Source organism: Ailuropoda melanoleuca, chromosome 16 (assembly GCF_002007445.2).
Source record: "Ailuropoda melanoleuca isolate Jingjing chromosome 16, ASM200744v2, whole genome shotgun sequence".
NCBI classification, from domain to species: domain Eukaryota; kingdom Metazoa; phylum Chordata; class Mammalia; order Carnivora; family Ursidae; genus Ailuropoda; species Ailuropoda melanoleuca.
Genome location: NC_048233.1, coordinates 66,480,490 through 66,508,043, shown reverse-complemented (window position 1 = coordinate 66,508,043; position 27,554 = coordinate 66,480,490). Strand labels below are relative to the sequence as shown.

Sequence of the window (27,554 nt, the reverse complement as noted above, 5' to 3'; positions counted from 1 at the left end):
CCTCCAGAGCGACTGAGAGAGAATAGAGATCCCCGAATTCATTTGCCAAATCACAGCCATTTCCTGAGCACCTGCTCTGTGTCAGACATGGTGCTCGCTGCTAGGAGAAGGGTTGAACAGAGCTCGGACAGTATTTCTCCCCACCGGGGCCACGGTCTTGCGAGGCACAGGAGCGCCATCTTCTCCTAAAGTAGACAGTACAAGTATCAAGGTGTCAGAGGTGCACAGACCGAAATTCACAGAGGGTCAGCTCACCCTCTAACCTTCCTAACTTCACCCGTTTAGTCTGTAAAGCACAAGAAAGGAGAGCAAAGCAAGAGGAATGACAGCAGAATTAACGAGCCTGTGGTTTGTGGTTCCCTAGATGTGAAAGAGGTGAAAACTCTCATCGTCGATCCCTAGGATACGTGTTCTGGCTACGGCACGGGGGCTGAGAATCCGGAAGCCCCCTTCCACTTTTTCCACCCTCTCCTAGGGTGTTTTCCCTGAAAACAGGAACATAATTACCTATAGGAACAAATACATAAAAATAAGGAATAAGAAATCAATTGCTCCTAGGAGGGAGGCTAGATGATTTTTCCCCTCCACTGAAGTTTACTAAGCACTTACTAGGTGCCAGGCACTGCTGCCCACAGCACACACAACACGTGTTTCCTCCTTTAAGCCAAAAACAAAGCCGTAAGGTCATAGAAATATCTCTGCCTTTTTATACACAAGGAAACCAAGCCTCAGAGGTCACTACGGAGGGCCGGCAGCAAGCACAGAACAGAGCTGAGAGGGGCCTCATGGAGTGGGGGCACCTGGACTGAAGCCTGTTGTCAGCAGTCACCTTTGCAAATCACAGGTCAGTCCCTTGTACCCGTTGTCTGGCCGGAGTTCAGGGGTAACAAGGCTACTACTCTGTGGATTCGCACCAGGGTTAAAGGAGTTCATCCTGGACTAGTCAGTCCCCACAACACAAGGGTGGGCAGGGGCGTGCTGCCCGGGGCTGCAGATCCTGACGCCCACATTCCCAAGAACCTGATTCAACAGCTTCTCGGCATCTTTTTTAAAGTACAGCCGGACCAGCCCATTCCCAAACCTGGCATGAAGTACCCAGGCGAAACTCATGAAAGGGGCTGGATGCTAGGGCCAGACCTCACTGAATGAACAAAGGGGAACAACGGCAGGGTGGTGGGGCCGAACTCAGGGGGCCGGGGGGGTGCCTAGGATGGAAGTGACGTCCCAGCGTACGGGGCTCCGGCTTCACCTGCGTCACATATAGGGGCTTCCACACCAGGCCTCGTTTGTAAACAGAATCCTGCTGCTAACGCCAGCAGCAGCAGCCACTGAGCTGGAAGAAGGAAGTGGGGACCTGGGAGTAATGGCAAAGGAACGCTCATGTGGACCCAACCCAAAAGGGAAACGGGGCACGAAGTTCAGTCAGAAGCCAGAAAGGCCACAATAGGGAAAAAATGGGGAACCGCTCACTGGTCTGTATTATCTCACCCCTTCTCCCCACCCCCCAGGCTGACTGGGCGAGACACCACCCCAGATGACAAGATTTCCTGTTATTACACAGACCCGCCATCTCGCCCCTCACTGTCTTGTCAACTCAACTTCCCACTTCTGTGGACTTGAAGAGTAAACAAGGCCGGGCCGGAGCCAGATCCTGGCTGGTAGAGAGGCACAGAGACCCCGCAGGGGCAGGCGGTGCAGGAGTGGCCCAGAGGATGGTGAGAAACCACCTCGGGTACGAGCCACCATCTCCCGGGCACACGGGGAAAGACCCAGAGCAGCAAAATCCCAGGGGAGGATGCAGCAGTCTGGAGACAGGCATCACAGGGCTCATGGCTCCCCAGCATCCGTCAGGACGGCCAGATGAGTTGTTCAATATTTCCGTGTCATCTGGCAACTAGGGGCTGCCCCAAGTACTCAGGCCCTCCCAGCTGGTGCCTTGGCAGGATCCAACCCGACCTCCTCATGATCCAGGCCCTGTTCCTCATACTGTTGCTGGTCAGTATCCCTCCAACCTGACCCCCCAACCTGACTGCTAACTCCTCCAAAGATCACCTCCCTCACTTCTGCAACGGGACATATTTTAAGGAGGTGGCATCTTTAAGCACTTACATGCAAATGCCCCTTTCCTCCTTGGGTCCATTTTATTGGGGCCCACTGGAGGCAGTGTCCATGAGTCAGGTAAAATGAGGGAACTCCCATACCTTTGGTTCTCCGGCACCCTAGTGGGTGGCAGAGAGGACAGTGAAAAAGATGGAGGAAATCCAACAAACAGCTTCCATTGGCTTTCTTTTTTTTTTTAAGATTTTATTTTTATGTCATCTCTACACCCAATGTGGGGCTTGAACTTACAACCCCGAGATCAAGAGTCGCACTCTCTACCGACTGAACCAGCCAGGTGCCCCTGACCTAATTATGTCACATGCACGATGCTGGACAGTTGGCATGCAGCAATGCTAATTCTCCAATCAATACCTCCGTGGTAGGAATTTATCCTCAGAGCCTTGCCCAGGGCCATATATGCGGATCCTCACTCAAAATGAGGCCGACCCCCAAGTCAGCCCATGGTGCCCCACACGCTCACAGGGACGGGCAGGTAAGGTGGGTGAGGGGCTCGGGAGGGCATGAACAGCAGGGGCTGCAGTGTGCTCCTCAAAAGCCAGCAGCCAGGCTTGGCTCCCCCTGACCAGTTCCCAGCCCAGACTACACATCCAGTGTTACCCGATGTGAACTTTCCAGAAAGGCCTGGATTTTCAGGGGAGATACCCATGTTTCTAAACACTGGGCAGGCCAACCACCACCACACGGGCCAGCCCCAGAGGTTTCCGATTCATCACTTCCCTCTCACTACTCTTCCTGCCCCCAAAGTCAAGTGTGTTTATCAACCAGAGCAGACACAGGGACAACAACATATACTCGGGCAGAGCCACCTGGGCGGAAAGGAGACTCCACCTTGAGCCCTTCCCAAAATAGGATCCTCAGAAAACAATGCCCCACCAACCTCAGGATCTGGTATCAAATCTATGCCCAGGGACGTGAGGCCTAGATCTGGACAGCGCGGGCTCTGCGTGCCTCTCGCCCGCCTACTTGCTAGGTGTTTAGGAACACAGGGGGCTCGGGTTCAAATCCCAGCATGGCTACTAACCAGCTGTGCGACTCTGGGCGTGTTGTCCCAGCTCGCCGTGCCTCTATGCCCTCATCCGTAAGACGGGGGTACCGTACCTGTCTCAGAGCTGTGGTGAGTGCTAGAAGAACGGACATGGGTCGAGCATTCAGAATCGAGCCCGGCGCGCACTCAACACTACACAATGTCTGTTGTCATCATCACCTCAGCGAGCCCGTGGGCCGCATCCAGACTCTGCTCCTTCCTAGCTCCTCCCAGCCCCTCCCCCGGTGGGTCCCAGGACCATCAACAGACTCCCCCACGGAGATGGGAAAACCTGAGGTGCCTTTCCCTTGGGGGGGGCGGGCAGCCCAAATGACTCAGAAGGAGGGCGTTTCAACGCAGCCCCGTCAAAGATCAAGCACAGTTCTTGGAACCTCCTCTTTCCTTGAAAATCTCTGGGGTTTCCTCCACGCCGCCTCCCTCCCAGCAAGGACAGAAGCAGCGTGGTTGGAGAGAGAAGGAAAATGTGAGTTTCCTGCCTCAGGCCAGCTGCAGATCGCTCAGCTCTGGTTTCCGGAAACCTCGCCTCTCAGCATTCATTTCTGCAGAGAAAAAAAATCCTCCTGGGGAGGAGCAGAGGTGGGAGGGCATGGAGACAGTAGTTGCAAGGAGGTTACATCCTCAGTTGCCCTTCCCGCCTGACCCTTACCTGCTCATCCTCCAGATGTCAAGATTTCAACTCCAGATTTCACCTTCCCCCAAATCATTATATGTGCCCATCTCCTGCACTCCGCGGCACTGTGGATTCTGCTAGCACCCTACTTACGACGTGGTACATCACTGCATGTGCAGGGCCCCGCTCTCGCCCTGCAGGCAGCTCCCCAAGAGCTGCAACCACCTACTTCAACAGCATCGCCCAAACCCAGCCCAGTATCCGGCACAGCATCCACCAGCATCCACTGATGCCAGGAGTGAAAGAACCAGTGACCTCTGACCTCTCCCTCCACACAGCCCCCTACCAATCAAAAAGTGAAAGCACGTGCATGGTTCTTATAAGAACTGGTCGATGTAAATCACAGGTTTCTCACACTCTCCTAACCCTTCGTAGTCACACACCATCGGTAGAGTCAAGAATGTTCAGGACAAGCGTGCTCTGGTGTCAGGGAGTTCAAAGATTTTTTTTTTTTTTTCGACAGAGATAGAGACAGCCAGCGAGAGAGAGAACACAAGTAGGGGGAGTGGGAGAGGAAGAAGCAGGCTCACAGCAGAAGCCTGATGTGGGGCCTCGATCCCATAACGCCGGGATCACGCCCTGAGCCGAAGGCAGATGCTTAACCGCTGTGCCACCCAGGCGCCCCTGGTGTCAGGGAGTTCAGCCACTCTTGTTTCTGGGAGAGCTCACGAAACCCAAACCTCAGACCCAGATGCGTCCCCACTGCCAAACTGCAGCCACATCAGCACTGAGGCTAGGGATGGTATTACAAACCACATCGATGCCCCACAGAGAATTTAAACCAAGAGGACATCCAGGACCAGCCCCAGTCAGGGAAGATGGAATTTTAGGGCAGGCAGAGTCGTAGACTGTGAGGACCGGGGATCTCCTAGAACAGGTCTATTCTAAAAGGTCATTTTCTTGCCTTTAGGGAAATGACAACAAGCAAGTCCTGCTTTCTCAGGCAATTCTGATTTACAGTCTTCATACTGACTGACCATATGCCCTGATTTATTTGGGGGAAAATTTGCTGCTTTATTGAGGTGTGACAGTCCTGATGAATTTGTTCTTAAAAGGTCTCCACATCCTTCTCTTGATCTAATAATAACGTGTTTTAGAACTTGCCCATTGTTAGCAAGGGTCTTCCTCATGGCTACCCCTAAAGTCTACCTGCTAAAATTTAAACTGGAGTTCATTTTCGATGACCGAAAGACCAGTTGTCCGTACTGACTGCATTATAAAACCTAGTTACATAAAACCTCTATCTTCCTTGTCACCCTTTGCATCCACCCATGTTTCTATGAATGCACATTTCCCGGGCATGTACTAGCCCCACCGTTAGAAAGGCGGCCAGGGCTGGCCGCGGTAACCTGGGGACACTGATTTCGACTTTGATTCTGGACTTGGACAATCCATCAAAGTTTATTACCGTTTGGCACGAGAAGAATGGAGAACTGACAGAGTCATTTCCTCTCGTTCTTTTCTCTGCAGGAAAGACAAACAGCTGGCTCCTTGTAAGGACTCAGCCTCACCCAAACTTCAAGTCCAGCACATTCTTGGAGGAGCCCGTCCTGGACCTCTCTCATTCGAAGTGAGCTCACCATCCGTGTGGCGAGTCACCACCCTGCCCTGTGCTCTCATACATGGTACTCATCCATCCTTTATCACTGTATTGTCACGAACACTTCACAGGGATAGGAATAATCATGGTTAACATGTATTAGGCACTGGACCCTGCACTCATGGCGTGTTTAGCATTATCTAGCCCTCCCAAGCACCATGAGACCGATGCTATTATTATCGCCATTTTACAGAAGGAAAAAAACAGAGACAGAGAAAAACAAAGTAACTTGCCCAAGGTCACACAGCGAGTCTAATCTTGATTCCCAGTCTCTCTGAATCCGAACGCAACTCTCTTAACAAGTTACAAAATTCTTCTGGACCTGGTACATATCCTCTGGCCCAAAGGCCTATCACAGCTGATTGCAAAGTGGGCCTGAGAATCACTGGTCCTCTCTCTTTCCACATTCTCTTCCCCACATTCCTATTGTCCTGTGCCCCTGCCCCTCCCCATACACCCTCCTCACTGGGCATGCCGCAACCCTGTCGGGTTTATGGACCTGCTTCCAAAAGAGAAAAGGAAAGGAAAATCAAAACCCAAATGTCTACGCAAAGGTGAACCAGACAGTGGCAGGTCTGTTCTGGCATTTTAATTGCTGAAACGAGGGACACTTTATCCCCATGCAGGCACCTGCAGGTGTGGGCGCGCGTGCAGGCCAGCTCACCTGACTCCAGCGGGACCAGGTCACACATACGCCCGGCAGGCCTTGCGCGTTCTGAGTTGGACTCTGAGTGTCTGTGATATGAAAACCCATCTGCATTCTAACCACTCTCCTGGAGGAGGCCAGAAGAGAGAAGGCCCAGAACGTCGGTAGCTGGAACTCTGTGGTCTTTGACAGCTTTGACTTCTTCTGGGCTCAAGTCACATCTGGGCAATCAGTGTCAAACCCCAACCACACGTATTTCTCCCGGCCTGAAAATTGCTCAAAACATAGGAAGGAACAGCCAGCCACCCCCCACCCCCTAGACTCAACACGGGAAGGGAGTGTTGGGGAGGGGAGTGTCATGCTTCTCTGAGGGGTGTTAAGAATCGCAGCACATGATGAAAGATGGGGTCCCAGAGGCCTTGTGAAAGGAAGGCAGAAGACCAAGACCATCCGCTTCACCTTTCTTGCAGCCTAAAACGTCTGACTGTACAACACGGTACGAAGAGCATAGGTATTGCCCCGGGCCGACCCGCGTCCCTGCCAAACTCCTGTGTTAAAGCCCTGCCCTCCCTGTGTGCTCGAGATGGGGCTTTGAGGAGGTTATCAGGTTTCCATGAGGTCATGAGGGTGGGGCTCTCGAGATGGGATTAGTGACCTTAGAAGAAGAAACCAGAGAGCTTGCTGGAACACGGAGAGCTTGCTGGAACACGAAGGGGAGGCCCTGTGAGGACACAGTGAGCAGGCAGCCAGGAACTGGGCTCTCACCAGGCGCCGAGTCTGCTGGCCCCTTGACCTCAGAATTCCCAGCTTCCAGAACAGTGAGAAGTAAATGCCTAGGGTGGAGGCCACCCAGTCTGGGGCATCTGTTAGGGCAGCTTGAGCAAACTAACACAGGTGGCTGAGACAGGGGTTCAAACCCCGACTCCACCCTCTCTATAGCTGGGAGAACTTGGATGAGAGTTATTTTATTTTTCTTATCCACAAGTGTATGGATACACTACGAGAACAATGGTTGCCTCACAGGGCTGTGAGGAGGGTCCAATGGGCTGACGTACATGAAAGGTGTTCAGTGCTTTTCCAGACCAGCTCCCTTCCCCCACCCCCACTCATGCGGTCTTAGTGCTAGGACAGCCTCCATCAGCAACGCCTTCACGCACGCTGGGGCTCCTCTTGTCAACGGATGGCCTCCCGGTCACATTCAGCCCACAGATGTGTTTTGTTTGACCTGTACTAATGTTTGGGGGAAATTCAGATTATTTATCAACATTTAAAAGCCAGGAAATTTCACATAAAAGTCTTAATTTCCGGTTGAGAAATCGGTTGACATGTCACCAGCCCTATGTCCTGCCAGGGCAATCCGCAATCCCCTCTCCACAGAGGGTGAACTCTCACCTCCCTGCACCCAGGCCAGCCTCACGCATTCAGAAGACGCGCTTGGCACCTGAAGGCTTCTGAGTTAACAACCCCCTGGGGAGAAAAGGCTGGTGAAAACTGCCGCGGCCAGTACTTTTCCTAGCTGCCCAGGAACAAAGATTTTAACTACCATTTCAGGATCAGTCTCCCGAAGTGAGGAACAATTAGCACGTTTCTGAGTCACTGTTTTATTTATTTATACTTCCACTGTGAGCTAAAGAACCCTCTCGGAGAGGCCAGGACCTTAGTTCTTGGAGTAAAACAGAGTTCTTGCAACCTAGGGGTTGGCTGACCCAGCTTTGCCCCTGTCACTCGACTTCATGGGGCCTCAGTTTCCTTCTCTGTAAAAGGAGGCTTTCGGCTAGACAAGCTGTACTGACTCTTCCCATATTCATGTAATTACTATGCGAAATTCAAGCTCCTGGATAGAAATTCAACACACCTCAGTTTACTTCTCAGCCCTAAAGATTTTAATGAAAGCAGAGCTCTTTTTTTTTTTTTTTTAGATTTTATTTATTTATTTGACAGAGAGAGAGACAGCCAGCGAGAGAGGGAACACAAGCAGGGGGAGTGGGAGAGGAAGAAGCAGGCTCCTAGCGGAGAAGCCTGATGTGGGACTCCATCCCAGAACGCTGGGATCACGCCCTGAGCCGAAGACAGACGCTTAACGACTCCACCACCCAGGCGCCCCTAATGAAAGCAGAGCTCTTAAAACACGTCACTGACCCTTAACACAGGTCTTCACTAAATGTAAACAGGACCCAAATCATGGCCTTGTTTATTGTTCCACCAACTCCAGGGTTGGGTCTTATGCCTTGATGTTCTGCACTTAACACACCAGACAGGAAAGAACATCAGGGCATTAAAAGGCCTGATGTGCAACCTCCTGTGAGCTCTGGGACCTGCCTGCCTCGCTGCCCTCGTGTCACCAAAACACGAACCCGACCATACTACCCCCCCAACCTCTGGTATTCTCTGCATGTGGGCCTTTTCTTGGTTTCTTGCTCACTGCCGCTACAGGACCTTTGCACCTGCAGTCTCACCTGGTGAATTCCCACTGGTCCTCCAGAAGATAGCACAAGTAGGACGTCACTCGCGGTCTCGGCAAGAACGAGTCATACGGACATGCTTTCCTCAGAGCAGCTGTCATAGCAGCACTCTTACACTTTACAGGTATGAGTAGTTGACCAAGGACGATCTCCCTGACTGAATATAAATCCCAGGACAGCAGGGTCCACCTCGGTCTTTGCCCAGTGTTGTCTCTCCAGTGCCTGGTCAATAAGGAGGCACTCAAATATTTGTTGAAGGAGTGAATAAATTTCTGAAAAGCTGACACTACTGGGAAGATTCTCAAAGACAAGAAACCCCTCAAGGACCACGTCTTATTGAGGGTTGTATCGCCAAAACTTAACTGTAATGACAGCAACAACACACACAGGCGTAAGAGCCCCCATACTTAGTGAGCTCCGACCTTGTCCTAACAGGTCATTTATACAATAACTCAATTTAAATCTTCACAAGAATCCTATGGAAGTAAGTACATTTCCCATCCCTTTTCACAGAAACTGAGGCACAAAGAAGTTGGTAAGTCACTTAAGTTGGTAAAAGCGACAAGGGCAACAGAATTCCAAGCAATCTGGCTCCAACCACAAGGCCATCTTGCCCAATATGGCACCTAACGGTTAAGCAGGGCACAATACAGATTCACAGAGTATGTGATATCTGCCATATATCAATCCCTCTGGGTGCCCCCCTACAGATACCACACACAGGAATAAATGGATGAACCCTCCGTGGATCAGAAGTCTAGGTAGATAAGGGTCTCAGAACTTAGTAGCCATATGACCCAGAAGAAGTTGACAGAAGCAACAGCAACAAGAACCAAGCAGGCAAAAACTTTAAGCTAAGCCTCCCGGTGGGGTAGCCCTTCCTGCCACAGCTCAGGCCCGCAGGGGAAAATGGCCCCTAAATGGCCCATCCACGTACCTGATGCTTTCGTTCAGTGCATAGAGCTCATTGCTTTGCAAGCCGCCCCCTTTGAAGACATTGATCACGGCAGTCTGGACACTATAAGGGAAATGGAAACAAGCCCTCGTTAGAGGATCTGCCTGCCTAGGGCAACCTCAACAAGCAGCTAAGGGCTAAAGGCAGGTGCAAGGGCCAGAGAGCCCATGGCACAAACATGGCCCCGTTTTCCATCCCTGGAAATCCATCATTTTATTCCCACGGTCCTTGAAGAGAAAGGAAGACTGAGGCCAAGAAGATTCAAAAGCAGCCCTTCTTCCCCAACTTTCTCAAAGGTGAGCCAGTGTTCCTCATTGGCCTCACCGTCGGCCCTGCTGGCAAGCAGCACTCATGAAGGGCAGATGGTGGGATCTGCTCTCAGGACCCTGGGCCTGGAGGGATCCAAAATTGTGTCTGCAGCAAGCAGATGCCAACAGTGCCTGGGGTTCCTTCACTTAGGAGGTCCCTGTCCTCACAGGGCAGCCTGCATGCCTGCGGCTGATATGAAATAATTAATTCCTTGCCTTTTTGATAGGGTTACCTTGGAAGAGTTTCATTGAGGCTTGCCTCTCTTAGCTCTTCCGTTCCCCTCCTGTGAGGTGTACAGGCAGGAGGGGGTTAGTCCCTGGAGGGGCCACAATTAAGTCTTGACTCCACATGCTCTGGGGCACCAGCCCAATATTTCAGCAAGGAGCAGATAACAATCTTGTCTTTATCAAGGATCTCAGGTCTTTTTTTTTTTTTTTTAAAGAACACAGATCCATTCACAGCAAAACATGTCAGAGCCCCTCTTCACCCCCATCATAAGAGTTGTGCATTCATGAGAAAATCCAAAATGATTCAAAGTACAAAGAATCCAGTAATGGCTTTAAAATAATGATGCATTTAATTCATCCAAAGAGTAACTGCTAGATACGAAAAACAGCAGCCCACAAGGATGCAAAACGTAGTGCTGATTCCGTCTCTATTCAATGCTTGGTGTACAAAACGTCGGCCAGACACCGTATACAAGAGTGGCATCTTCTTTCCCATCCACCTGTGGTTCACAGGTACCAGGAGTCCCAGATTTATATTTGGCTTTTCACAGATACATGTCTCATCCTCCCGGAGAGGGAACAGGTGTCTTGAGGTTACTTACACAGCCCCACCCCTGGGTACTCGAATACTCTGGGGTGTGACTAGGGAGCATGAACAGTAACTCTGAATTCCAATCCAACTGTCCCAGGCTGGGTAACTGACTCCGATAGCCCAGAGGCCCCCAGGGGCCCACCTCCTCTCTCCTCAAACTAGGGACGCCAGCGGGTACATCGTCCACAGGAAAACGTGCTGTCTTCATCAACTGCCTAGACGTATATAATCACGACCTTCTGGAACAGAGCTCTCACAGGAGCAGAAGCTAAGCCAGTCCCCAGGCCCTGCTCTGGCCCTATGGGAGCCCTCTACTCCACGATGATGGGCCCCCCGTTACCTGTTCCAGGCTGAGTTGGAGCTCAGCTGCAGAGCCTGCCGGGCTGCTTGGAATCGGGGCAGATCACTGAGCACCGGGGAGCTCATGAAACGTGGCCTGGGCCTACGGAAGGAGCCCATCTTGTGGAACTCAGCAGGCAGACTGGGGACGAAGCCGCGGGTCATAAGTCCAGGTGAGGGGACGCCTTCTCCTGTGGACCAGAAGGTTCCAAGTGCCCACAGGAAGGGCTTCTCCCAGGGCTGTCCTCTGGCGCTCAGGCTTTCTTAAAACCAACACCTGAAAAGAGAGGACAGTTTTTATTCAACACTCCCAGGATGAGCAGATCATTTTAGAGGAGGCTGGCTGGGATTTTCCAGCCATACTATTTTAAAAATGACTCCAGGACCCTGCAGTTAATATCCATACCCCACCAGCTCCCATCTGTGCGTTCTTACAGGTCTCTTTTTGGTTACCCCAAGGTGGGAAGGCAGCAACAACGGGCATAGGTCAAGGCAATCCTACAGAAAAGTGATTTCTAAGCTGTGCTGGACTGTGGTTTCCTATAAACAGCAAAGTCTGGGCACTGGCTGGGTTTCTGCAGACCCTGCAATGTTGTGTATTCAGAGATGGTTTTTTAAAAAGTGCTGCAAAAAGAACACAGGTGCTCCTTCTTCTAGCACTAAGGACCTTCCATGATCTGCCCTTAGCATGCCAGCCTACGTGTATTGCTCAGTATTTCCCAAAGCATCAATGCCTCTTCACTTAAGCACATCTCACCATCCCTTACCTGCCGTTCATGCATTCATTCCATCAGAACATGTTCACTGAGTGTTCATTGTTTAGCCACCACTGGGAGCTGAGGAGAATCCAAAGATTTCTGAGACATAACCCCTGCCCTCAAGAGGCTCAAGGTCTACTGAGAAGACAAGTGTGTATTCATACACACAATAAATATTCTTTTCCTGATTTTATTTTTTTTATAAATTTTAATTCCAGTAGTTAACATACAGTGTTAGTTTCAGGTGTACAATATAGTGATTTAACACTTCCACACATCCCCCAGGGCTCTTCGTGACAAAGTGCACTCCCTAATCCACCCCCCCACACACACATCCCCTCTGGTCACCATCAGTTTGCTCTCTATAGGTAAGAGTCTGTTTCTCGGTTTGCCTCCCTCTCTTTTATTTTTCCTTTGCTCATTTGTTTTCTTAAATTCCACATATGAGTGAAATCGTATGTCACCGGTCTTTCTCCGATTGACTTATTTCGCTTAGCACTCTAGCTCCATTTGTCATTGCAAATGGCAAGATTTCATTCTTTTTGGTGGCTGAGTAATATTCCCTTGTCTTTATGTATCACAACTTCTTTATCCATTCATCAATCGACGGACACTTGGGTTGCTTCCGTAATTTGGCTATTGTAGGTAATGCTGCTATGAAGATAGGGGTGCGTGTGCTCCCCTGAATTAGCATTTTTGTATTTGGGGGGTAAATACCCAGTAGTGCGATTGCTGGATCATAGGGTGGTTCTATTTTTAAGCAGTATTTATTGACCGCACACTAGGCACCACTCACTCACCCAGGTCCTGGGGATACACTGGTGGCTCTGGGCAATGTAGTCACTGCCCTGTGGAGCTTACAACCTGCAGGCACGGTTCCACGCCATGCTTCTTCCCTCTCCCTAGCTTCTGACTATTTTTACTGCTACCCTTGCCCAGAATTCCCTTCCTTTTCCTCTCTGCTTATCTAAATCTAACTTACCCTACAGGGCTGGGTTCAAGGACACTGTCCCCTGAGCCGTTCCCAGGACTTTATGGCTTTGTGGTTAATGGCAATGGCTTTAGAGTGAACCTGGGTTCGAGTCTTAACCAGGCCCCTCCCCAGCGGCATGATCTGGGGCACATGGAGTCCAGGAGTCCAAGGCCAGTAGCAGCGCCAACCGCGCAGGATTGATGAGAGAAGACACAATCGTGTGACGCACCCAGCAGAACGGCACACCCAAAGCTCGCTTTCCGCAGCACCTCTGTTCCTGTCATTTCAGTCTCAGATTCTTCTTTTTTTTTTTTTTAAGATTTTATTTATTTATTTGAGGGAGAGAGAGAGAGAGTGTACAAGCAGGGGGAGCAGCAGGCAGAGGGACAAGCAGGCTCCCCACTGAGCAAGGAGCCTGATGTGGGACTCCATCTGGCCCTCCCCCTGCTTCTCAGGATGAACCCACAGTGACTAAAATTTATCAATACATACCGCAGAAATCAAAATAGGCCTGCTCCGTTCCCGAGTCTCAACGACTACACAAGTGCCCTGGAATTTGGAAAGATCTTTGCAAATCACTGGATGAGGCAAAGAAGAAATAAAACCATGGAGCCCTGGCTTTGGGATTTCACTTGCCCGGTAAAGGTCACACTATTAAAAGAGGATGCATTTTGCTGCCGTTCTTTAAAGGGGCCGCTAAGTGCAATACATCCGTGTAATTACAGGATATTAACTGCTCTGACGAGGGCATGAGACTTGAGGTGACAGAGCTGTCTCCCACTCAGGGGCCCTTGTACAGGAAGGCAGAAGGTGAGCTGAACAGACCATCCAGGTGTTTACTTCCCAGCTTCTTGCTGAAACAGCCACTCCCCACCCCACCCCAGGAGGCTGGGTGACACGGAGGACCCCGGGGCTGGCTCTTGTCCCCCTCCACCGCTCAGTCAGCAGCCCCCAGGCCTCGCGCTCCAGGCCGGGTGCGTATCCAGCAAGGCACCCGGGTGGCCAGCCCCATCCGCCTGCAGCCCCCCTTTAAATAAGGATAATTCTCAACCCAAAGAAAGATGAGCGCAGCTCCCACCACCCTGTCACTGGCCGCAGAGAGACACAACAAGCCACTGCCTCCAACTCTACTCTCACCTGCAAGACCTGCCACCCTCAGACCCCGACGGGCAAGACCATCAGAAACTGCCTTTGTTTCCACCATTCCTGCTTCCAGAGAGTCAGGAGGCCTCCCCAGAGCACTGCGGAGGGGGGGCTACTGGCAGCATGGACAGGAGCAGCCTGAAGGCAAAAGCTGGCGCCCCCTCCCCCCCACATCCACCTGCTACCACCGCACTGGCCCCCAGGCACAGGCTGGTCCTGACCTCACCACGACAAATCAGAACGTAAGACAGATGGGGCTGCCATGTTCAGATGACCAAAGTGACACCCACAGGAGCAGAGCAACTTGTCCAGTGTCTCTGAGGTAGGAAAGCCGGCACTGGCTAGAACTCAGGTTCCCCGACTCCCCATCTAGAAAGTTCCCCAGGCCCCACCTCGGCCATTCTATAACCTCCTTAAAGAGACGGCACTTACTCGTCTCTGTATCCTCAAGCCTAAGCTCACTGCCCAAGACACAGATGAGGGAAGGATAGGAACTCACGAGGCACCCACAGCTTGCCTACCATGGTGCCAAGCACCGTCACCGTAGATGAACTTACCACCCTTGCAAAACCCCACTTGAAGACCAAAGTAATCTGCCAGAGTCACAAAGCCAGGTGGCAGGTTGACGACTGGTGTCCAGACTGACCTAATTCTATAGCCTATCCCCACGTTGTCATGCTACTGAACTCAGCCAGGAACCAGAAGCTACCATGTCAGTCAAGAACACCCACTCATGAGATTTCATATCCAAGTTTAAATCTCACGCCCCTGCGACAGACACATGGACACAAGGAACCCTACGACCACATCTGACGGGAGAAAGAGGAGCCGTGAAGAAAAGGGAAGAAAGGAGCAAGTGCGGACTGCCTTAGTTAGACACCCCATTTCCTACAAGCTGTGTGACCTTGTGTAAGTTACTTGACCTCTCTGAGCCTTGACATCCTTCTGCATGAAATGAGCATGCTAACGGTGACTACCTCAGCATTATAAGAGGATAAAATGAGTACGTATTTGTAAAGCACTTAGAGAGGACAGGCCGTGGCAAACAGCAAACAGCTATATAAGTGCTTGTTAAATAAGTAACTTGTTATTTCTAAATCTCCAAGCGATGACAGCAGGGGAAATACAGCAACACTTCCCCCCATTTCTTGTGACTTCGGTGACATCTGGAAAACACTCCGCTCAGGAGGACACCAGGCCTCCAAGCTGCCATGGTGGTCACGGAGTGCTGAGGCCTTGCCCCCTCCCACCTCGGGCAACACACTTATTTACTGACCCTTCACCTCCATGTGGCCATCCCTCAGTTTCAGAGCATTTCCACACATCACCACACTTGTAAATCTTACCCTAACCCTGCAAGGCAGGTCGAGTGGGGATCCTGTCAGATCAGGAAACTGAGGCTACCTGATTTGGCCATGGCTGGGAGGCAGTTGGGGCAGGGAAGCAGATCCCGCCCCGAGTCTTCCAACCTCGAGCCTGTCCTGCCAGGAAATTCTTCTTTTTTCCCCTATATATTTTAAAACATGTTCCTTATGCAACATATGTAAAAAGGAGACACACACACACGCGCACACACACACGTATCTTAGATAGTGATAAACCCCCACCTGCTTCAGAAAGAGGATGTTACCTCAGAAACCCCGTGTTCCTCTTTTTCTGATAACAGCACACCTACTTGTTGCTCATAAAAAAGGTAAACACGCACATAAATCTATAACATACAAAGTGAAAAAGGCCTCACTCTGGCCACTTGGTGTCGAGAAGCTCTCTGCCCGGAACGTGCTGAGAGGACGGAAATGTTCCAAATCTGTGCTGTCCAAGGTGGTAGCTGCGAGATGTGTGGCCAGTGAGCGCTTCCAACCGGGCTAATGTGGCTGAGGAAGTGAATTTTAATTTCGTGTCATCTTTAATGCCATACACACGTGTCCACACAATATCTGAACGAAGACGGGTCATCTGTTCTTCCCTCTTAAGACATCGTGGCTATCTTCCCCTATCACCGTAGACCGATCGACTTCATTATCTTTAACGGTCTCCTCCTTCCATTTAGGGGATACCATACTTGACNTTATCACCGTAGACCCATCGACTTCATTATCTTTAACGGTCTCCTCCTTCCATTTAGGGGATACCATACTTGACATAAGCAGTCCAGTGGATGGGTACTTTGGGAATTTCTGGTTTTTTGTTCCTGCAAAGCGTGAGCATATCCGCCAGTCTCAGGGACCCTGTGCCTCTGACAGAAACAGCGCTGTAGGGGCGCCTGGGTGGCACAGCGGTTAAGCGTCTGCCTTCGGCTCAGGGCGTGATCCCGGCGTTGTGGGATCGAGCCCCACATCAGGCTTCTCCGCTTAGAGCCTGCTTCTTCCTCTCCCACTCCCCCTGCTTGTGTTCCCTCTCTCGCTGGCCTGTCTCTATCTCTGTCGAATAAATAAATAAAATCTTAAAAAAAAAAAAAAAAAGAAAAAGAAACAGTGTTGCAGAAAAGAAACTGGGACGTCTCATGACCGTAGCTCCCACGGATGAGTGGCCCCGAGTGGCTTCGGAATCAGGCAAGCCCCGGCATCACGGTGCGTTCTGTGGCTCACTGACTGTGATGGGCGGAACAACCATTGCCCCAAAGACGTACCCACTTCTGAGTCCCCAGAACCTGTGAATATTATGTTAGACGGCAAAGGATGTGACTCCATTGAGAATCTCGACAGAAGAAGCTCATCCTGGACTTTCCAGGTGGGCCATAAATACCATGACATGTATCCTCGTAACACGAATGCGGAAGACGCCAGTGGCCACAGAAGCAGCCAGAAGGAGAAAGACATCAATTCTCCCACAGCGCCCCTGGAGGAGGTGCGGCCCTGCGACACCTGCTTCCGGACTTTTGACCTCCACACCTACAACAGCATGCATTTATGCTGCTTTAGGCCACCAAGTTTGTGGTAATTTCTTATCGCAGCCACAAGAAACAAATATACTCACGGTGTGGCCTTGGACCACTCTGAACCGCAGTCTCTACGTCTGACAACAGGGGAACAGAAAGAGTTACTTTGGAGAGCTCTGGCGATGAGACAGATATCTGTGAAGTGCCTGGCAGGGATCCAGGACTATCAGGGGTGACACACAGGTGCAGTGAAGGTTCTGAGCAAAGGTGCCAACACCAGGCTAAGTGCCATCACTTACTGTGTGACCTGGCAGATGACTCAGGATTGCTATGAGGGGTGAAAGAAATGACTCAAGTAAGGCTTGAAATAGTCCCGGTATATAGCAAGTGCTTAATAAATGCTACGTACTATTTATTTTTATTACCACCACCACCACCACCCCTGTATTAGCCTGCTCAGGCTCCTGTAACCAGAGACCACAGCCTGCATGACATGTTAAACAACAGAAATGAATTTCCTCATAGTTTTGGAAGCTAGAATGGCAAGATCAAGGTGTCAGCAGGGCTGGTCTCTCCCGAGGCCCCTCTCCTTGGCTTACAGATCACCACGTTTCTTCTGTGTCCTCAGACGGCCCTCCCTCTATGTACATTCACCTCTCTGTGTGTGTCCAAATTTCCTCTTTGTACAAGGACACCAGTCAGACTGGATTAGGGCCCATCTAACAGGCTCACTTTATCACCTCTTTTTTTTAATTTTTTTTAAAGATTTTATTTATTTGACAGAGAGAGAGAGAGCCAGAGATTACAAGCCGGTGGGGCGGGGTGGAATGGCAGTGGGAGAAGGAGAAGCAGACTCCCCGCTGAGCAGGGAGCCTGATGCAGGACTCGATCCCAGGACCCTGGGTCCATGACCTGAGCCAGGCAGACACTTAACCAACTGAGCCACCCAGGTGTCCCTCATCACCTCTCTAAAGGCCCTACCTCCAAATACAGTCACATTCAAAGGTACCAGGAGCTGGGTTCTGAATACGAAGCTGGAGGGCACACAATTCAGCCGCAACCACCATCATCATTGTCACGCAAAACTCTTTGCCTAATGTCTCAGAATGAAAGACACCCGTGTTTTGGTGGGTGTTCTCCTGTGAGGACCAATGCAGTTAACATTTAGAGACATGTGCTTCTAAAATGATTTAAATGGTGACATTGTGGGTGCTTAAGTTATCTGGAAAGCTGGGATCCTGGACACAGGAAGGGCTGTGGTGGTTACAGGGTTACCGGGTATCCTCACTGGCCTTTCTCCCCTGGCTCACTGCACAGGGATTTCTTTGAAAACCACACACAGGATCCAAGATAGGTTTCTTGGAGGGAAAAAAACCCGTGGCGCCTCGAGTTCTCCTCCCAGCGCCCAGGGCCAGGCCAAGGGGAGTGTGGCGACAGGCCTGCAGGCCAGCCCAGCGGCCGGCCGAGGAAGGAGTGCACTTAGTGGGAAATGCAAATAAATTCCACTCAGCCTCCAGCCCTGAGCTCTGAAAGGGGAAGTAGAACCATGGCACAACTTAAAATAAAGAAGTGAGTGGCTTATAATGACTCTGAGGCTTCCAGGAAAAAGCCATTCTGAGGGTAAATAACAAAGAAGGCAAAGAAAACCAAGAAAACACAGTCGGAGGTGACCGCCCAGAAAACAAGGAGAAGCCAGTTCCCAGGGAAACGGTAGAGGCTGCCCAATTGACACGTCCCCCTCAGAGGCTCCCGCAGTCAAGAGACCTGGCGTGCAGCTCCTTCCCTGGGACCTGAACAAGGACAAGCAGAGCCAGTGTCCTTCAGCGCCGGCAGGATTTGACCAGTCGGCTCTAGTCGCTGCCAGAATCCTCTTGATGACAAGACCCATGAGGAGAGTGACAGCACCACTTACCGAGGGCCCGCCGTGACACACACACTCGCCGTATTCTCTCACTATTTCCACAATGAACTTAGGGGGTCTCAGCCAAAACCTTAAATAGATTACGACAGGAAATATCAGTGCGTCGCATCTTGGGGACATATGTATATCACACCTGTGCTCATGTGCCCAGAGTCTAAATAAGTTGTGTATTTCATGCTGTAGGTAATAGTCAAAATGTGTGAAAGCCTCTGTGTGCTGTTACCATCCCCACCTTACAGAGAAGAAAATACACCCAATGTTTAACTAGTCTGAGGTCATACAGCTTATGACAGGAACTGCCCAGAGCCCTTGGTGCCCATGTCACTTTGTTGCTTCCATGCCGTCGAAGGCTTCCCACAGCTGTCAGAATAAATCCCCAAACCCCATCCTCATACCCTCACCTCCTGCCACTCTGTACCCCAGCTCATTGGTCTTCCTTCATTTTCCAACACTACCTATTCTTTCTGCCCCAGGACCTTTGCACGTACTATGCCCCCTGTGTGAAATACTTCCCATCCACTTCTCCGGGCTCAAACCCAGGGACCCTTTATCACCTGTCTTTCACTTGTTCAGAGAGCTCTCTTTCCCCTCACTCCTGATTAGATCACATGACCCCAATAAAACACCCTCCTCACCCCCTTTGTTGTCTTGTCACTCAATAAAGGACTACAGAATTCATTCTTGTTATTTTTGTGAGGTCCATGAGAGCAGGGACTATGTCTATCTTGTTCCCAGGTGCTTAGTTCAGTGCAGGAATTCTGTAGACACTTGAGGAAGGAGCACGTGAACCAGCCACATGAGAGGCACTACTTCCGAGAGACACGAAACTGTGCGCACCTGTCAGCTGAGAACACCAGCACCCAAAATTACACAAGGCTTTACCATATGAAATATCCTGATATTGAAATACGACAGCTCTGGGTCTGAATTCAACCTCTACAATTGATTAGCTGGGTGACCTAAGTAAATGACTCAAAGTTTCCTCATCTTTCAGGGGCGCCTGGGTGGCTCAGTCAGTTAAGCATCTGCCTTCGGCTCAGGTCATGATCCCAGGGTCCTTGGATGGAGCCCTGCGTCAGACTCCCTGTTCAGTGGGAAGCCTGCTTCTCCCTCTCCCTCTGCTGCTCCCCCGCTTGTGCTCTTATCTCTCTCACTCTCAAAGAAATAAATAAAATCTTAAAAAAAAAAACATCCTCGTCTTCAAAAGAGTGGGGTATATGCATCTCCACAAAATAACCTAGATCATAGCTTTGGCACATCCAAGCCCCCCCCCAAATTACAGCTACTGTTAATATTTCATAACACACTGGGTTCTTCACAAAACCCTCGCAGGTTCCAAGAGATGACCTATGAGTAGGGAATGGGGCAACAGACGCTCTCACACATTGCTGGAGGGAGAGCAGCGTGGGGCAGCTGCGAGGAACGGAAATTTGACAAGATCTGCCTCAGGGACAAAGGCTGTGCTCTCTGACCTAGCAATTCTACTTACAGAAATTTTACTCTAGGCATGTCAAATGACTTACATAACCATGGTTTTTACCACCGCCTTCTTTATTACAGCAGCAGATTGGAAATAACCTAAATGCAACAGAGGACTGGCTATGGGGCGTCCCACACGCTAGAATCCTATGCAGCTGTAAGAACGAACGGGAAAGCGCCTTATATACTGACTGGCATGCCCTCCCATCTGCATGAAAGTGTGCTAAACACAGAATCGTGTGTATATTATGCTACCATCTAAGTAAAAGAAGACGAAAAGAATTTACATATTTCATTGCACTGCATAAAGTATCTCTGGGAAGACAACCTAGAAACTGAGAACACCTGTTTCCCCCAAGGAAAAGGGCTGAGCGACAGGGGCACAGTAGGGAAGACTTTTCTCTGCAAACCTGTTTGCACCTTGGAATTCTGAAACATGAACATGTACGACATATTCAAATACATCAGTAAAAACAACAGTGATGCCTGCCCTACCCCCGATAAAGAAAGACAATTAAACATAAAGGTTACTGATTTGTTCAAAGTCACTCAGCTGCTTGGAAGAAGTGAGGATTCTAACTTGGCTTCTGATCCCAACTAAGTGAGCAATTATAGTTCATTCGTTAGTTTGACACAAGTTTCTTTCTTCAGCATTTATTCTACAACAGGAGCTGCCCCATACAGGGACACACGGGTCAGAAAAACCCTAGAAAAAAAGAAAACGACAGGAAGACCGACTTCTTTCCTTTTTAGCACCATGTGTCGCATACTTGCTACACTTTGTGGAACATCACAGACGGGGCCGGACCCTCCCCGGGCTACAGGAGGCAGGCACCACTCAGTCCAATCTGACTTTTGCCACCTCAGGACACAAGCTCAGTTTTGCCAGATCTGAATTTTCCAAGAGATGCCAAAAATCCAGGTTTTTTAAAATGCGAAATCATGTGATTTATTTAAGTGTTGGCAACAAACTCACCAAGCAGACGTGCCCTTTAGGGGCCCTAACATAGAGGTTTGGGACCTTTATTTTATCCCATCCCAGCTATGACCACCAGCCTTTTCACACCCTTCCCCGTGGCCCCCATCAGGTGTAATGTAACCCCCCACAAACCAGCCACTGTGGGCTTGGGCAAGTCACTTCCCTTCCTGAGGTCTGCTGGCTTAACAGCTGATGAAAAGAATGTGGCCTAGCTGGTGGCCATGAGCACGTCGGCATCATCAGCTCTCCGTTCGGCCCCTACCCTGACGGCCCTCCAGAACTGAGCACCTCTGAGAGACGAGGCAGCAGAGGACTCCCGACACAGCACAAGTCCAGAACTAGCCCCCACCCACCACAACAGCTAGCTGACCAGCCTCTCAACTATCAGCCGTCTTATCTCAGTCCTACCCCATCACTGACTCCGCACTGAAAAGACGAGCTCCCCTTCGTATTATAGACACACGCACACACACTTTTCCAACAGGACAAGCCGGCAGCGTGCGGAGGATCCCAAGAAGAAACCCACGGCCAACAGGACCCACCGAGCCAACCCAGGAAGCTAGATCTGACCCCACACGCCCCACCCCAGCCCACCAGACGGAAACCAAGTCAGAAGTGGGTATTCAAGAGTGCTGAAACCATTCTGTAAATAAATCCCTGACCATGACTCTTTTACTCTTTTTAATCACTGAAAAGACTATCCTAGCTTTCATCGGGGCCGGCCACAAGGGTCAGGACGGTGCCACGCCTCTGTTTGTGTCTAGCATCTCGGTTCATCTCCACTCGAAACTAACAAGGCAGGTTTAATCTTCCCATGTCCCCGATGAAGAAACTGACACACAGGGATTCACTTGTCCAAAGTGAGAAGATTAGTAAAAGGACCGAGCGTCAGATCCTACCCGACTCCAGGGCCTGAGCTCCTAACTGCTGTGGTTTTAGCAATACTTATGTCTGCCACACGCAGAGCTGAGATGTGACCACCACCCGTGGCTTCCTTTCATGCGCACCATCGCCAGCTTCTGGCCTGGCCGGAACATCTGGCCTGGACATCCACCATCTAAAACCCTGGTGGGTGACACAGCGTTCCAAATGCTACTGTCTGGCAGACAACGGAATGTTCAGTGCGGGGACATGTGCTCCGGGCTGCAAGCACACTCTCTCTCCCAGGAAGGAGGCTTCATTTTCTCAGGGCCCTTACCAGCTTGTGAGGTCATCGTTGTTTGTTTACTTGTTCACTGACGAGCCCCGATGGCATGTAAGTTCCTCAAAGTCTGAGACCTGGCCTGTCTCGTCCCCTGCCATCGCCTGCTGCGAGCACAGTGCTGGGCCCATACAAGGTAAATGTCTCTGAATGGTGGAATGACACATGGACTTCCAGGCCACCCGGCAGAGCAGCCTTCCCGTTGCCGCGGGACCAGAAAAATTCTCTCCCCGGATGACTGAACTGCGGCCTAAGTATGACTGTCCGCGGGAACGTGGACCTGGGCCACGTGGGCCAGGAATCCTGGGTCTGCGTGCAGGTGAGCGGAGCCGACAGACAGGGCCCAGGAGAGGTGCCCACTACAGAGCCGTGTGACTTCTCCGCAGCTCTTAGGGGAAAAGCGCCAGCCGAGGGACAGACACACTCCCACAAACAAGAAAATGCGAAGGGTCAAGTTCAGACTATGGAAAAGGCGCCACAGGAAGAAGGAGACAACTTTCTCAGCGCTCCACTGGAAACCGATGCAGACAGAAGAGTCTTGAGAATGTGAATTTAGGCAACAGTAAATATTAGGGCAAACAGGACACAAACCCCAGTGCTTCTCTCTGCTTAGCCGTGCCTTCTCAGCGCCCGGAGCACTCAAAGCACTGACGATTCCAATCAGTTAGCCTCAATTATTTCATCACATCGTCACCCTCACCCTGGCCTGCAAACCACTGTATCATCACCAGAAAAAAATCCCCTCCTTCGGTACAAGTCAAGCAAAACTGTGGGGAATAACCACACATCTTATTTACTCATCTGTGAGCCCCACTTTAAGGATCGGGTTTCTTGGAGTGCAAATTGTGAGGGTGTGGCCCGTAAATGCCATCCAGAGCAATGCTGTGGGGCCTTCCAGATGATAAACCCGAACGTCTAGACAGAGGCGGTCGCGGAGGCTGACCATTACGTGAGCAATTAGACTTCTGACATCCACCATCTCAAACCCTGCTGGGTGACACAGCACTCCAAATGCTACTGTCTGGCAGACAACGAGAATGTTCAGTGTGGGGAATATGCTCCGGATTAACTCGTGCTGTTGGTTAAAAATGAGCTTCACCCTCCCACTGTAAGAACAGGGTGAGACGCTTTTTCAAGAGAAAACGGGATTGAGGGAAAGGAAACTTCTCTCCGTGTCCTGCAGCCAAGTATAGAAAGCACAGAACAAAGACTCAGAAAACTAAAGAGGCCCTGGGATCTGATCACTTCACAGAGGTCATGGGGTCACTTCAAGTTCATTCAACAACCAAACATTAGGAGGTCCAGCGTGTACCAGGATCTGAGAAGAGGAAGCATAGAGGGTAAGGAAGAATAAACCACCTGCTTCCACGGGGTTCAGGGTCTCGCCAGAAACACCCAGAAGTAATGTTATGAATGCAAGTTGACAACTGTAATTGAAGATGGGCAGTGGAGACAAGATTGAGGCGGAAGGGTAATTCACCTTTCCCAGTCACAAGGCAAAGCTATTAAGAGGTCAAGTGAAAAACACAGGTTCTCCATTTTCTTGCCAGTCACTCTGAAGAACATGGATGCTGGAGCCCAGAAAGGAAATGTGGGGAAGGAAACCCAAGTTTCATAGGTAAGCCCCTCAGAAGCTTGAGTATCCTTTTTCATTTGTGACAGACAAGGACAGGATGGAAAAAATCACATTTCAACAAATATTTCGTGAGCACCTACTAACTGAACACAAAGACAAGCCGGACGTAGCCCTACCAGCAACAAAGAAACAAGAAGAGAGAGAGAAGAAGAATTCAATCGTGATTAAAGGCAAAGACAAGAAGGCCTGAAGCCGGGATGGCAATCTCGATTCTTAGCAGGCCGGAGGCAAGGAACACCACCGTGTTAAGAGAGTCCACTCGTTTTGGTTTCTGTTTTGTTTTTGTTTTTTTTTAAGCTGGAAACCTTAAGTTTAGATATCAAGTCTCCTAATTTTTATACTTTAAACAGCGGTGGACCAATCCCATTACTTTGCAGTTAAGAAAACTGAGGCCCAGAGCAACTGACCAACTTGCCCACGGTCATACAGCTTGCCCATGGCAGAGTCGAGATCAGATTCCGGATCTCAATTCCTTGACGCGTGTTGTCTCCAAGATGCCAGTTAAGGCCACGGCAGGGACTGCTTCAACAGCTCCCCTCTCTGCAAAGTTGATACCGACACCTTTCGGAGCGACTTGAAAGTCCTCGATTGTCCTGTTGGTCAAGAATTTTTAAAGCTTTTCTCAGAACACTGCAAAGGATTACCTTGTTTACCCACCAATTTTGCCTCCAGATACTTTACAGTGAAAGGGGTCACGCAGCTCCACAGTGGGGGACTCCGGCAGCTGGCACACCACAGCAGAATTCCCCGAAATGACGGCACCAGTTGACGTGGTGTCCCCCAAAGACATCTGGGGAACGACAGTGAACCAGTTCCAAAGGAGTATGCGGAATTAGACAGCAAGCGTTAATGGGCTTCCATTGAGGATTTACGCAGCTGAGGTCACAAGCAGGTTTTAACAGGGTCTGAGGCAGCTCAGTTCAGAATAACACACACACACATCACAGCCCTGGCTGGATTCCTGCCCCCAGTCCCTGTAAAGAAGACAAAAACAAACGCTCGTCTCGGTATCCTTCCAGGCTCAGCTCAAGCTGACATATACTCTAGTTCCTGAATGAAGGAGCCCCAAGCAGTCCCTTAATCCCTAGTATTTGCTTAAAACCAAAAAACCTAACAGCTGTCACAGATGCCTTCAACCAAACACAGAACTCAGCCCGGGTCAAAAAGAACCAGCCAAGCCAGAGAAAGTTCTGTAACAGGTAAGGAGGAGCAAGAAACTGGGGGTGCTGCTGGCATTTGACAACCAGCTAACACGAAACCAAGACACCGACGAATGCATTAGAAAAATCTTATATCTGTACCCCAAAATTGAGGAGAAGGAAGGAGAATGAAAGCCTAGAGAGGTAAATACATGCTTTTAGGTAGCATATGATTCTATGCAAAATAAATTGTACAAACACGCATGATGGCTCTTCGGGCAGTGGCCGGGGTAAATGTTGACCATATTTTCCCATGGGGCATGGTCAAAAGAAGGAGAAACCTTGGTAAGTTCTACCGCTCTCTGAAACCCTCTGGGCACAGGTCATCCGTCAGCACACCAGGGCCCCGAAGAGGACCAGGCAAGTGAGGCGCTGTCTCTCAGGGTCATGCCCTTCGTGGTTATACCCTTGATGGCTCCCCAGTCCCAGCCCCGAAAGCGCACACACCACCCCCTTTGATAAAGAACACTCAGATTTTTGATTCAAAGCTCCAGCACAGAGCAAAGGTGGCTGATTTTCAGTATAGGCCTATCCTTTTACTACAGAGATAAAGGAGCGAGTCATACTCCATCCAAAACGCTTCACATAGCTGTCCCTAAATTTCCGACAAAGAACTCAGTTCACCGGCTTGCTTTCCAGAGGCTGACAGAGTCGAATGTACCTGGCTAGGAGCTTCAGCTTTGCAATGAAGCCAGTATATAAAAACATCATTTATTATCCTGTTACAGAAATGTAGTATTTCCAAAGGTAGGGAGGAAGAGAACGCCCTCTACACATTTAAAGAATATAAAAAAGCCTTCAAAATCCCAGAATATGTTAGAACTAGAACTATCGTGTATTTAAAAAAAAAAAAAGTCAGCTTAAATTTAATAGACCGTTTAAATTCCTAGTTGATGGTAATTAGAGAGCAAGCAACGTTTCTTTAAACGCTGCTAGACAGAACTTAATCCAATTTAGGTAATCGCTAACCTTGGCTGTTTTTTTTCCCCTCCCTCTCTCTCCTCTAAATGAAATCCAAGGATTGATCTACAAAGGCCATAAACTGGCAAAGCATAAGAAAAGAATATTTAAAGACAGAGANAGCATAAGAAAAGAATATTTAAAGACAGAGATTGGATGATTATTAGCACAAAAGGCCAAGTCCAATTAAAATGGAAACAGGTCTCAAGAGCTCCCTAATTTATATTGCCTATAAACTGGGGAGTCTTACCAAGCATCATCACAACAGAAGGTAAGCTGAGGGAGGAGATGGGGGTCCTTCCTGCCCCACTCTCCCCCTCTGGGCAACTCACGTGGCATGCCAATTGCCAGGTCTTGCTTTACAGTGTGACAGCCATCCCCTGCCAGGCCAAGGCTCGTAATTCTCTAAACTCAAAGTCTCTGCAGAGCCTCTCTCCTTCTTCCATGGAGTAAGGACTACCCAGAGGGTCCCTTCAGCTCCTCCACTGCTCACCCACCTCCTATCCCCTCATTTTTAGAGCTCCCACACTGCTCGGGTATCCACTTCTGATCCAGAAACTTCCATGTGAACCACCAGGACTTTCTTGAGTACTTGGCACCCTGGATTCTTCACGGAAGGCCTTCAAGGGGAGATATCAAAACATACTGGAAAGCACAAGGTGCTTAAGTTAATGGCTGTTCCGTCAGGAAAGGAATTAACCTCTCTGAGCCTCTGTTTTCACATCTTAAAATAGGAAAAAGAATATTCCCCTGCTCAGGTTGCTGAGAGGCTCAAATGACATCACCATAGCTGTACCTGGCTCATGACAGCTGCCCAAGAAATATGTCGGCTTGTTTGTTTTAACTGTACAAGTTTCAAAGCAAACCTTGGATCCCCAGTCCCTGAGAAAAATGTTCATTAACTCAAGATCACCTCTGATGTCTCGTCATTTATACTGGCATCATTTATACGCCCAACTTCCTTCCCAGTTCCAAAGTGGTCTCTTCCCTTATAAAACACTGCCTTCTACTTATCAGGATATCACTCTCTCTGTTCCCAAATTCCTAACTCAGCACAAAATCCCCCAAAATACTGTATTCTCAACCTTCAGCAATTGAGATATTAATTCACACTGACTTGTTAACAAATAATACAGTCTATAAGCATTACTTTTAACATTTGCATATAGAGAGGCAGCTCTAGGGAAGAAATTTTTAATGACAAACATTAAACAGAGTAAGGATCTCTCAGAGGGGCTCACACCCTACTTCTCAAATCAATTCTGTATTGGTCTAGTCCTGCAAAAACCATTAGAAGGGAAAAGGCTGCAATTCAAGAAAGATTTCAGTACACTTGATCTTGTACAAGGGCTCTACAAAAGGAATGACCACAGGAAGTAATGAGGGTAGGAAAATAATTAAGAAATCCACAAAGCCCTAATAATCCCATTTTCTACAGATAGAGGGTTTAAATCTTGCACA

The 27,554-nt window shown here is 49.8% G+C and overlaps 1 protein-coding gene across 5 annotated transcripts in view; it reads right to left on the bottom strand.

Annotated features, from left to right (window-relative positions):
- Positions 1–27,554, bottom strand: part of PRR5L (proline rich 5 like) — a 70,366-nt gene that overhangs the window by 39,624 nt on the left and 3,188 nt on the right. For 4 of the 5 annotated variants that reach the window (XM_034646601.1, XM_011233914.3, XM_011233912.3 and 1 more), the window contains exons 2-3: positions 10,968–11,243; positions 9,482–9,562 (exon numbers count right to left, since the gene is read on the bottom strand). In XM_034646601.1, coding sequence (XP_034502492.1) covers positions 9,482–9,562; positions 10,968–11,131 — 245 coding nt within the window. In that variant the 5' untranslated portion in view covers positions 11,132–11,243. Of the gene's footprint in view, positions 1–9,481; positions 9,563–10,967; positions 11,244–24,591; positions 24,909–27,554 lie in introns of all 5 variants that reach the window. The other variant, XM_034646600.1, reaches the window with a different exon arrangement.